At 35.7% G+C, this 12393-nt stretch overlaps 1 protein-coding gene and 1 long non-coding RNA gene across 2 annotated transcripts in view; one reads left to right on the top strand and one right to left on the bottom strand.

The window, feature by feature from the left end:
* Nucleotides 1-479: 479 nt before the first annotated feature.
* Nucleotides 480-12393, bottom strand: part of LOC109102764 (adenylate cyclase type 2-like) — a 19609-nt gene continuing 7695 nt past the window's right edge. Inside the window, exons 7-26 of the mRNA XM_042759360.1 lie at nucleotides 12236-12347; nucleotides 12025-12152; nucleotides 11611-11769; nucleotides 11378-11531; nucleotides 10653-10835; nucleotides 10527-10552; nucleotides 10259-10318; nucleotides 10111-10171; nucleotides 9918-10015; nucleotides 9072-9156; nucleotides 8751-8873; nucleotides 7225-7305; nucleotides 6935-7113; nucleotides 5314-5398; nucleotides 4577-4735; nucleotides 3646-3795; nucleotides 3467-3574; nucleotides 3191-3305; nucleotides 2139-2263; nucleotides 480-1054 (exon numbers count right to left, since the gene is read on the bottom strand). Of these exons, the coding sequence (XP_042615294.1) occupies nucleotides 923-1054; nucleotides 2139-2263; nucleotides 3191-3305; nucleotides 3467-3574; nucleotides 3646-3795; nucleotides 4577-4735; nucleotides 5314-5398; nucleotides 6935-7113; nucleotides 7225-7305; nucleotides 8751-8873; nucleotides 9072-9156; nucleotides 9918-10015; nucleotides 10111-10171; nucleotides 10259-10318; nucleotides 10527-10552; nucleotides 10653-10835; nucleotides 11378-11531; nucleotides 11611-11769; nucleotides 12025-12152; nucleotides 12236-12347 (2323 nt within the window). The 3' untranslated portion in view covers nucleotides 480-922. The remainder of the gene's footprint in view (nucleotides 1055-2138; nucleotides 2264-3190; nucleotides 3306-3466; nucleotides 3575-3645; nucleotides 3796-4576; nucleotides 4736-5313; nucleotides 5399-6934; nucleotides 7114-7224; nucleotides 7306-8750; nucleotides 8874-9071; nucleotides 9157-9917; nucleotides 10016-10110; nucleotides 10172-10258; nucleotides 10319-10526; nucleotides 10553-10652; nucleotides 10836-11377; nucleotides 11532-11610; nucleotides 11770-12024; nucleotides 12153-12235; nucleotides 12348-12393) is intronic.
* Nucleotides 2159-3652, top strand: LOC122145549. Its single transcript, XR_006160388.1, has 3 exons — nucleotides 2159-2290; nucleotides 3175-3287; nucleotides 3490-3652. It is a non-coding gene; the product is annotated as an uncharacterized LOC122145549 (long non-coding RNA).

Raw genomic sequence — 12393 nt, 5'->3', positions numbered from 1 at the left:
TATCATATTATATAGCAAAATATAAATATCCATATCATATGAATCAATGAAGGGGTACAATTATGCATGAAAATGAAGTATAAACAATTTTTTTATTAATAAGCAAAGCGTCCTGCATATTAATCTGACTGAAAACTTTAAATATAATTTTTTTTTTAAATTAATAAAAACTACCTAAAACACTGAAAACATAGCGTTTGTTACATGTCCCCAGTCTCTAACATGAAATATAATGTTTAAAATCATTAAGAAATCATTTTTATTTAGCATTTTTGTGCTTCAAATACATTTATTTCAAAATAAATCTATAATATTTTAGATAAAATACACATTTATGCATTTGTGCATGGGTCATATTAGACTCGGATGATCAATTTAAAAACATTTGAAAAGCATGTAAAGATCGCTTTCAGCCAATCAGGGAACGTCGCTAGTTATTATTTTTATTTTGGAAGAGTTTTGGAAGCAAATGGCACCCATTTCGGTGGAATAGATCCAAAGTCACTTTTTATTATTTTTTTGTACTTTCGTAGTCACAAAAAATGGTTTCATTTTAAACACAACAGACAAGTTTTTTTAATGAAACATTTTTATACATAATATTCTACACTTTTACTTTTCACATTAAACATACAGAATATTAAAACATATTAATAACCATTAATAAATAAGCGCGCGAGTTAAGGAGAATACAAGAAATTCAGTATAAAACTAAAGACTTGAAAAAACCTGGCAACTTTGCATTGTTTAGAAAATCTGATTAACTTCTCACAGTACAGACCTCTTCATGAAGAACAACAAACGCTGAGCTTCCTTCAGTTTTAAAGTACTAGAGTTGGTTAAATCTACGCGCTAACTAGTTCAGCTGGTGCAGCGCGGCCGATAGCGCACAGGACCTCAGTGAGACACCCACCCCCCGGCGTCAGACTGATGTTGAGTGCTCGGTGTTGATGAAGTAGGTGCTCAGCTGTCCCTTGCCCTTGACGTTGATCACTCCTCTCAGAGTCACGCTGAAGCCCAGTCTCTGAGCCACCTGCGCCGTCTCCTCCGTCACCTGAGAACAGCACACACACCTGAGGTCAGAGCCGCGCGGAGCTGTGTTTGTGTACACCTGCTGCTGTTAACATGCATCTCAAACCAGATTACGCTCCTGATGCCGCAGGCTCCCGCTTTTATATTCAACTTCAAACACGCTGTGGGTAAAGAAGACCCGATATGGATCTCTAATGCAGTGTTTCTCAGCCAGGGGCCACTAGAGGGCCTCAGCAAACCTTTAAAGCAGCCTCCAGACGACTTAAAACTTTCATTCAGCTGCAAATCGTCTGCATTTCCCTGAGAAACTTTGTGTTCTGTCACAAAAACACTGAAACGTAGATATTTGTCTTTCACTCGATCTGACCCTGGAGCACAAAACCAGTCTGAAGTGTCATTTTTTCGAAATTGAGATTTCTACATCTTCTGAAAGCTGAATAAATCATCTTTCCATTGATGTATGGTTTGTTGGGAGGACAATATTTGTCTGAGATACAACTATTTGAAAATCTGGAATCTGAGGGAGCAAAAAAATCTAAATATTGAGAAAATCATCTTTAAAGTTGTTCAAATGAAGTTCTTAGCAATGCATATTACTAATAAAAAATTACGTTTTGATATATTTACAGTAAGAAATTTACTAAATATCTTCATGGAACGTGATCTTTACTTAATATCTTAATGATTTTTGGCATAAAAGAAAAATCAATAATTTTGACCCATACAATGTATTTTTGGCTATTACCACAAATATACCCCAGAGACTAAAGACTGGTTTTGTGCTGCAGGGACACATGTTTTGTGTACAACAAATGCAGATTTCTGAGGTAGTAGAAAATATTTGCTAATCTTTCAGGGAACACCAGAGTTTTGCGAACAAATGGAAACTAGAAACCGAACCTGTGAATATTTTCACGGACAGTACAAAATGTCGATCTAAAGGTTCACATCAATCTAAAACATTAAATGCAGTTTAACCAGTCTCATGTCAGAGACTAACTGTAGCTTTGTGCAAAAGAAATAATCTGGTGTTCTGAGTTTGAGCAGAGCAGATTCCTGAGCTTTACGCAGAAAAACGGACGGATGTTTTGGTAGTGGAAGCTCACCTGTATTTTGTCCAGGACTCCAGTGCTGTCCATCCTGCTGGCCACATTAACCGTGTTTCCCCAGATGTCATACTGAGGTTTGTGAGCGCCGATGACGCCTGCGATCAGAGGACCGTGGTTTATACCTGAACAACACAGAACAGCCAGCACAAGTCAGACCAATGTTAGACTCTTCTGCTCATCAAGCCTGCATTTATTTGATAAAAAATACTGAAAAAAAAACGTAATCTTGCAAAATGTTATTACAATACAAAATAATGGTTTCTATTTTAATATCATTTAAAATATAATTTATTTCTGTGATGCAGAGCTGAGTTTCCATCATCGTTACTGCAGTCTTCAGTGTCACATGATCTTCAGAAATCATATTAATATGATGATTTATTATTAGAATTATCAACAGTTGTGCTGACAAATATGGTTTTTTTTGGGGGGGGGACTGCTATACTTTTTTTTTTAGGATTCTTTGATGAATAAAAAGTTTAAAAGAACAGCATTTATTCAAAATATAAATATTTTCTATCACTTCTTATCAATTGAACACACCCTTGCTGAATGAAAGGTTTAATTTCTTTCACAAAAAGAAATCATAAAAACGTACAGACCCCAAACTTTTGAACTGTAGTGTATATTGTTAGAAAATATTTATATTTTAAACAAATGCTCTTCTTTTTAACTTTTTATTCATCAAAGAATCCTGAAAAAAGTATCACAGGCTCCAAAAGAATCTGAAGCAGCAGCACAGTTTCCATCACTGATAATAAATCATCATATTAGAATGATTTCTGAAGATCATGTGACACTGAAGACTGGAGTAATGATGCTGAAAATACAGCTGCGCATCACAGAAATAAATTAGATTTTAAAGTATATTAAAATATAATATTTTACAGTATTACAGTTTCTCCTGTATTTCTGATCAAATAAATAGAGCCTTGATGAGCAGAAGAGACTCCTGTAAAAAACATTAATAATCTCTCTGATCCCGAACTTTTGAACAGTGTGTGTGTGTGTGTGTGTGTGTGTGTGTGTGTAGAATGTCAGTGTTGTACCGATCCTCAGTTTGAAGCTGTTGAACGAGTGCATGTTGATGTTTTCCAGTCTCCCCATCAGAGCGATGGCGAAGTCCAGCATGCTGCGGATGTGACTGTAGGTCTTGTCGCACGTCTGTCAACAGTAAAAACAGATGAAAACTCATGCTTGTCAATTTACATATGCAAAACATGCCCTTTAAATCACACACACACACACACACACACACACACACACACACACACACACACACACACACACACACACACACACACACACACACACACACGACTCACTCGTATCTCCTCTGTTTTGGCAGGATTGGTCAGTCCAGCCACCGCCATGTAGGTGCTGCCGATGGTCTTGATCTTTTCCACAGCGCTGAACTTTGGCTTGTTGAGGAGCTGTAGGAGAGGATTACGAGGTTAAAGAGACCACAGACAGACAGATAAACAGACATCGGACGGACATCCACCTCGTCAAAGTCTGAAATGATCTCGTTGAGGAAGCGAAGGCACTCCAGGCCGTCGTTGTTGACGCTGCTCTCGTTGTAAAACTCCTTGAAGAAATGCGGCACGGACGCGAACATCACGCAAACACACTCGCATGACTTACTGTACAAGTCCTGAAACACACACACACACACACACACACACACACACACACACACACACACACACACACAATATATAAGAAAACTAATTCACATCACATTTGCTCCATCAGGCTTTTATGGCTCAAACTGAGCAGAAATATGCAGCTTGTTGCAGATGCTGATACTTCTATGATGTAATTATGATGTTTGTGATGTAAATCAGTGAGATGTTTATTACAGTGCAGCAGATACTGATATTAAATGATGTAAATATGAGTCTGTGCTCTATATCTGCAGTAATGTGTGTCAGTGAGACGAGATGTAAATGATCCAAACATATAATGCAGTGATTGAGAGATGAAGAAATAAAGGCTCCTCAGAAGATGTGAGATGTTCTGGAGGCTTGTGAAGATCATTCCTCCGCTGAGGAACAGTGAAAGTAAAGCTTCTCGAAACAAACGCTCCTCAAAAGATCCTGATGATCAGATTTGAGACTCTAAAACATGATTGATGGAGAATCAAGTAAAGCCCAGTAAGAGTTCATCTGGAGATATTACTGCAGTTATTCTGACCTTTACTTGATCACAATCACTCAAGATCTGACACGTGAAGCTCCAGCTACAGTTACACTGAAAGAGCTCTGACTGGATAAACACTCTAAACAGACAATGAGTAGATTGAGTGTGAAACGGGTTTAACAGCACATATAGAGGCCTTTATGTATCAAATATGCTACAGTAGCATTAAAGTGTCACATGCGTCCATTCAGAGATGTTAATAAAGTATATTAATAACTCTGTGAGTGTTTGACCTGGTTCTGGATGTCTTTGCCGATGAAGAAGTCTGTGACGTGCTCCGGCAGAAGGTTCTGCAGCAGCAGTCTGTTGACGTTTTTGGTGGTCTCCATTTCCTCCGTCTCTTTATTAAAGCTCTTCTCCAGCAGGAACTCCGTCCGAGAGCCCAACTCGTCCTGCAGCACACCAAACACTCAGATTACCCAAACCACACAGTTCATACGTGTTATTTCCAAGAAAACAAGAAGAAGATGTGTATTCGAGAAACGTAATTTATTATGACTGATATACTAGTTTTTGTTAATATACAAATTAGATTATTTATTTTTTTAGTTTTAGTTAACTATACTAACCCTGCTGTGGTTGGGGAATTCTAACAATAGTTATAAATAAAAAAATTAAGTACAAGAAGTTTAAAATTAGCTCAAGATTGTGCTGTCATCAGCCGATTGATATATTTTAGTAAACAGGATTTAACTAATGTTGTATATTTATAAAGTATGAATCCGTTGCTGTAACAGTTAAAGGAAGCAACACCGTTTAAAGACAAAAACTACTGTGTTTAGAGAAGTAGTTAGTCATCTGGAGCGGATTACTTTTGCTTCCCCATTACTGAACACATCATATTAAACTAGAATAGACTCATAATCAAATATATGTTCACACGCACACACACACACACACACACACACACACACACACACACACACACACACACACACACACACACACACACACACACACACACTCTTACCTGTCGCACGAGAATAAGGGAAATCAAGTAGAAAATGACCAGCCAAATGCCGGACATGATCTTGGGCTCCTTAAGAACTCCTGGCCTAAAACACACACACACACACGCACACACACACGCACGCACGCACGCACACACACACACACACACACACACACACAGTGAGACATCATAATAAATATGAATTTTCACTCAATTCATTGAAATTGCACAACAATCCCTGTGTTTCTGGACACATGTTAGAGTTCCAACACAAAAGAGACGTGGAATCGGCTCTGAATCTGGACTGTCAAACACACTAAAGTCACAAAAACAATATCTGACTCTCTTTAACTTCTTAATTCATGTTCCTGCTCTTATTATGGATCATTAATCAGTGACGTTATAATAAAGAATGTTTGCCTTCATAATCTTTCATCACAAGTCTGACATCACTAATCCTTCTTATTTCTTCAACTGACTGTAATAAAAAGATACTTTATTCCATCCAACAAAACCCTCATGAATAAATTAAGTCCCACCTACATTAAATTTCTTATTAACTATATGAAATACGTCACATTGCTGAAATAAAATGGCAGCATGTGCCACTCTATGATGGCTTTAAATTTTAATGCAATATGGAATTAATATATCTGTTTCAACACATTTTAAGCTAAACTTACAATTAATTGTTTATGCTAAATATTCATGCAAATGAAACTGCATCTATACTAAATATTAATGCAACTGATTGTGACTCGTCATTTAAATGAGGTCTGCATAATTAATCAAAATAAAATTAAAATAATTGTAAATTTTTGTTATCATTTTTAATACAAATTCATTTTTACAGTACAATTGTATTATTAAAATAGTAATATATTTCTGTCTTCATTTTATAGTAAAAATAACAACTGTTAATATTATTGTTGTTACTAGAGTTAATTATTAATAATCCAATAAACTAAAATTAGTAATCCAATAATAATTATAATTGTTTAATTTAAATTGTTATTATACTTATATGTAATAATAATAATTATTATAAACAATTAAAATTATATAATTGAATTCTGTAAAATAATGATAACTGTTATATAATTATAGTTAAAGTTAAAATTAATAATCCAATAATGATTGTTATTATCATAGTTGTTGTAAGTTAAAATTAATAATAATAATAATGTTTATATTGTTATCATATATGACCCTGCCTGTGAAAACCCAGCTAAAGTCAAGCTTTTGTGTTTTACTGTTTTCTACATAAAGATGTAGAACATTGTGTGAAAATAATACAACCTTTATATCTTTAAAAATTGACTGAGTAAGGCCATGTCAAAGATTGAAATCATAGTGAAATGAATGGTTGAAATCAGACTTGATGCTTGTTATCTCATAATTAGATTTTGAGACTTTAGCCTGGATTTCACAGACAGGGTCACATATGTTATAATAAATAATAACAATCGTCATTTTCAAATTGATTAGTTTGCCAAATATCACACAGCTCAAGAAGGTTTCAGTCCACTTAAATCTGTTTGAAACAAAGTCAAAGCAAAGACATTTTTTACACTGTTTTATAACAATATAATCACAGCAGTCGTGCTGAATCAGGTGTGTATGTGTGTTTGGCTCTTACGTGCTGTTGTCGCTGTAGAGCTGTTTGATGTAGCAGTCGGAGCGCGGCGCGTAAACGTGCAGAAAGAGTGCGAGATAAACCACCACAGCGAGGGTCAGGAGGAAGACTTTAATAGACACGCTCACACGCACAAACACAATCACACCCAACATCGCCAGCAGACAGCAGTACAGATAATACTGCACACACACACAACATATCCACATATTAACATATGACCAATATGACATCAACATCTAATGCAAATTATCATCTGTATTGATCATTTATAATAGAAGCTAACAGCTCACCGGGACAGTGTAGAGATTAAGAGTGTTCAGTACTGTTGCATTGTGGGAAACATTTAAACAGTTATCGCCTGGGATAAAAACCTACAAAACAAACAGATAAAGTTTAAGATTTTGAACAGACAAAGGCATTCTGTACAGACAGACATAAATTTAAAACAATAAATGTGATCTTTATGGGACAGTCGGTAGAACAACAAGAAATTTAGCCAAAGTTCTTCAGTGAAGGTCAAAACTAATTAGATGCATTTTGATAAAACATGAATATTAAAATTATAGACTGTCTTAGAGGATGTTCAAGCTAATAAAAAATAAAATAAAATAAAAAATAAAATAAAACCTAAGCAATAGTAACACATTTGTGCTATAATTTTTACACAGACATGTTTGATTCTAACAGGGTTGAGATTGCAAAGTTAGATTAACTATTTCACCTAAACCTTCTCAAGAGAAACTAAACAATTTTTTAAGGCAAGACACCCCAGGTGAATAGGGTAAAAATTAGAATAATATATAACTAATAAATAATCACCATATTTTCCCAGTTGATTGAGTTTTTGTTAAATGTTATGTTTAAATGTGCATGTGAACTGGATAGACCCACGTTCAAAATTCTTGTTTGGTTTTGTTGACATATTAGAGTTAAAGGTTTTTACCAAGGGGATTTTGGATTTCTCTTTTTATTACTCCATAAATCCAAAATTACGGTCAATAGCCAAAAAAAAAAACCCTTTTCGCCATGATTTTAGAAATAAAATGTTGTATAAGTTCAGGCGAAAGACATATCAGCAAACCCCTCAGTAAAAACCTTCAGAATATAGGTAGGAACAAAACTTCTAAACTTGGTGTTTGCAAGTGCTGCTGAAGTAGAGATACAAACTCAAACGGCCTTTTGAGATATGTATTGTAATTGAAATCTACACATGAAAATAGATAAAGTGCAATAATATTATCAGGTATATGACATATGAACGAACCCTTCAGTAAAAACCTTCAGAATATAGAGAGGAATAAAACTGCTAAGTTTGGTGTATGTAAGTATTACTGAAGTGGAAATAAAACAAATTTTAAGGAAACCTCTTTTAAAGATATGTATTGTAATTGAAATCTATATACACAAATAATTGAAGTGCAATAATAAAACAAGGGGAAATACATATGAACAAACCCCTCAGTAAAAACCTTCAGAATATAGAGAGGAATAAAACTGCTAAGTTTGGTGTCTGTAAGTGCTGCTGAAGAGGAGATAAAACTCATTTTAAGGAAACCTCCTTTAAAGATATGTATCACAATATCGCAAATAGATAAAGAGCATTTATATTGAACACTTAAATGAGTATTTTGGATGTTTTCTTTCCACTAGTGTGAAGGAATGCAGAGCATTACAAGCATTTTCTGTGGCGTGTAACCCGTGTTTGCAGTGTAAAGGAGGTTTTGTCTGCTTTGACGATTTTGTCTGGTCACAAACAGTCCTGTCGGTCAAGGTGATGTTTGTGTAGGTGTGTCTGAGTATGTAGCTGTTGACTCACTATGTTCAGCACTGCCATGAGCAGCGTGATGAGCAGACAGAGAAACACCAGCAGCAGCCGCAGCGCCGCCCTGGTGGCCACACCGTCAAACAGCGTCGAGACCCAGCAGATGCTGCGGGGAAACTTAGAGTGCCATTAACAAATTAACATTAACAAATAACACAAGATACTCCTTAGAATAATTATATAACTTCATTTTGTTATTTTAATAACACATTCTTCATAATAGTAAGCATTAACTGTTTAAAAACCACAAACCACAAATATGAATTTTCCTAAAATACACACACAAACACATATAAATATGACAAGCAGTCATACCTTCAGGAATTTAGTGAAGACCACAAGCACAATCAGTATTTGGACAGGGAAAGTGGTACCGTATGACACCGCCAATGCAAAATTTCTGTATGTACACAAAAAAAAATGTGTTTATTTAGAAAAATATTAACAATTTAGAAAACATTTTCCTTAATGTCTTAATGTGTGTTATAAATAACAGGCAATGTGCATTGTGTTAATATCAATTTTACTACTGTATTTTTAGGATATAAAACAAAAATATTTAGGATATTTAACAAGAATAAATGCATTTTTAGGATATTTAACAAGAAGAAATGTTTTAATCATTGTTGATTGGTAAAAGGTGTCTCTGTACTACAGGTGGCTGGAGCAGCTGAAAATACAATTGATTTGTAAAATCAGAAGAAAAGGAAAGATTTAGAGGTGTGATTTTTGTTTTGTTTTGTTTTTAGATCAGGGATTCCCATACATTTTTGTCTGCCAAACCCCTTTGAGCAAAAATATTACAATCCCTCAGTCCCTAGAGATTTTATGTTTTAATTGTTATTATAATAAAAAATTATAATAATTAGTAAAATGTTTATATTTCATATTATCACGACATGCAGCTAAACAAATAAAATATTAAATCTGTTTTAGTAAGTCTTTCATTTCGATTGTTTTTATTTAAAATTTATTTAATTAAACATTTTCAATTTCAGATTTTCATCAACTCACGAACCCCAGTTTGGGAAACCCTGCTGAGAAATAACGTGAACTGATGAGCCATTCACAATAAGACCAGGAACATCTACTAAAGTAAATCAAGAGAAATGTATTTTCCTGTAAATCTAGTAAACTATTATTGTAATGTAAGATACTCACTTTTGCGAGGTTAGCATCTGAACCACAAACACAGAGATGAAGATGAAGGCCAAACATATGACAGAGCGATGAAACCCCTGGGCCTCACTTAACGAATACTGACACAAACATACACACACGGTCAGAAAATAAGAGTGCAAATAATAATCATCTGGAAAAAAGACATGCTTTTAATTGAATAAATAATTCACACCTCTTTCTCCAGCTTAAAATTATTAAAAAATAACGTCACACTGTTCAGCTTCACTTGTTTCCTAAACAATGAAAAGACGACACGGAGTCAAATATTATTTTATGACTCATTCACTGTGATACTGTAAAATCATAATCTGTTCACTCACTTTTCACTTTCCAGAGAGTCTAATGAGTCTATCAGTCCGTTTTCCAGAACTTCTGAAGATCTGAGAAAAGAAACAAATGGGAATTACCAAATCCAATTAAATTCAGGCCACATTTACGTCAACCACAAAGCGAACTGAGTCTACCACAATGGCCATAAAAGCCAGCTCTGATCCATTTTGATAGCACACCAAATTAAGTACTTTGTTTGGTACATATGCAAGCTACTTTTATATTACTGATGCGAATGAATAAACCTTTAATTTTCACCTTGGAGTGTTGAACTCTGTGAGCACCTGTTGATGAGAAATTAAACGAATGACAGGAATTAATATGCTGTTGACCATATTCAGTGTGATTCTGTATGATTGGACAGTGATCATGATTCACACTGACTGTAGCTGGCTGTGGTTGGCTGATGCTGTCAGAAGTGGGCGGGGCTGCGAGCGAAGCCTCTGGTTGGTTGAGTCCAGAAAACGGTTTGACGGTTTTCCAGGACTGCAGGTACTGCGACATCCGAACCGACGCGCGGAGCTTCTGACGGTTCACAGGTTTGTTGTCCACCTCCAGCTCATGAGTCTGAGACACACAAAAACAACCAGAGAAACTGATACCTTTATTTATAAAGGATGCATTAAACGGATCAAAGGTGCCAGTGAAGACATTTCTAATGTTACAAAAGATTTCAAATAATTGCTGTTCTTTTGAAGTTTCTATTCATCTGTGAATCCTGAAAAATAAAATGTATCCACAACAATATTGTGCAGCACGACTGTGTTCAACATTGATAATAATCAGAAATGTTTCTTGAGCAGCAAATCATCATATTAGAATAATTTCTGAAGGATCATAAGACACTGAAGACTGGAGTAATGATGCTGAAAATACAGATGCGCATCACAGAAATAAATTACACTTTAACAGAGATTCACACAGAAAACAGCTGGTTTAAATTGTAATAATATTTCACAGTTTTTACTGTACTTTTTATTAAATAAATACAGCCTATCGTTTTTATCGATTCAATTGATTAGACAGGATTTGGGAAAAATAAAAGTATTTTATAGATTCCTACAGCAGATAACTGATCTATGAAGTCAATAATGAATATTGATGATCACCTTAGGTGTCATATTGGAGTTTTCTGCGTTAGGATCGATGACCAGGAATGTTCTCCTTCCCTGCAGCGTGGAAGCGCGACTCCCGCCGTTTCCTTCCTCCACCTGGTATTTCCCGCCCAGGTGAGCGAGCGTCTCCTCTGTGATGTGGACTCTCCTGTGAGAAACCATCATCATCACAATCATCACCAGTAATACTACGGTAATCAGACCTGAGAGGTGTAAAGGTGTGCTACCCAGGCACTCCTCCAGACTCCATGTGATTGGCTAGAGTCACGTCATCTGACCAGACGTCATACTGCCACTTCTGAAGGCCGATCACGCCAGACAGGACGTTACCCGTGTGCACGCCAACACGCATGTTGATGTTCACGTCCGTCGCGTCCCTCAGCTTACTGCAAAAACATCATCTCACATTAAGACCCGAAACTATAAATATATATATATTTTTTTATTAATTTTATAAAATCATAATTGAATATAATATTAATAATTAAAAAAAAATAAATTACAAATTCACACAATTGCAGCATTACAAAAATTTTAACCCAAGTGAAAACAAAAAATATAAGAATAATTTTAAAATAATAACGTATCAATGATATTAATATAACACTGTTAGTAAGGTGCTTTTTGATTGTCTGACTCACTTTATGGCCGAGCACATGTCCAGACCCATCTGAACACAGTTGCGAGCGTGATGAGAGATCGGATCAGGAAGACCCGACACGCAGTAATAACAGTCGCCCAGGATTTTAATGCGCAAACAGCCGTTCTTCTGCAGAGAGTATGAGAGAAAGGCTTGAGCACATAAACTAAAGAGAAACACAGAGAACAGCAGTAACGCAGGTCCTCGCTCACCTTGGCGATGTCATCAAACCTGCCGAAGAGTTTGTTGAGGACGGCGACGAGCTCCTCAGATGTGCAGGTGCTGGACAGGTGCGTGAAGCCCACGATATCAGCGTACAGGATACTGCCGAACCAAATCACAACTTCAATAAACTATAACAATAAGAAAC

Source organism: Cyprinus carpio, chromosome A7 (assembly GCF_018340385.1).
Source record: "Cyprinus carpio isolate SPL01 chromosome A7, ASM1834038v1, whole genome shotgun sequence".
NCBI lineage: Eukaryota > Metazoa > Chordata > Actinopteri > Cypriniformes > Cyprinidae > Cyprinus > Cyprinus carpio.
Note: the sequence above shows the minus strand (reverse complement) of the source record. Positions and strands in the feature narration are given on the sequence as shown.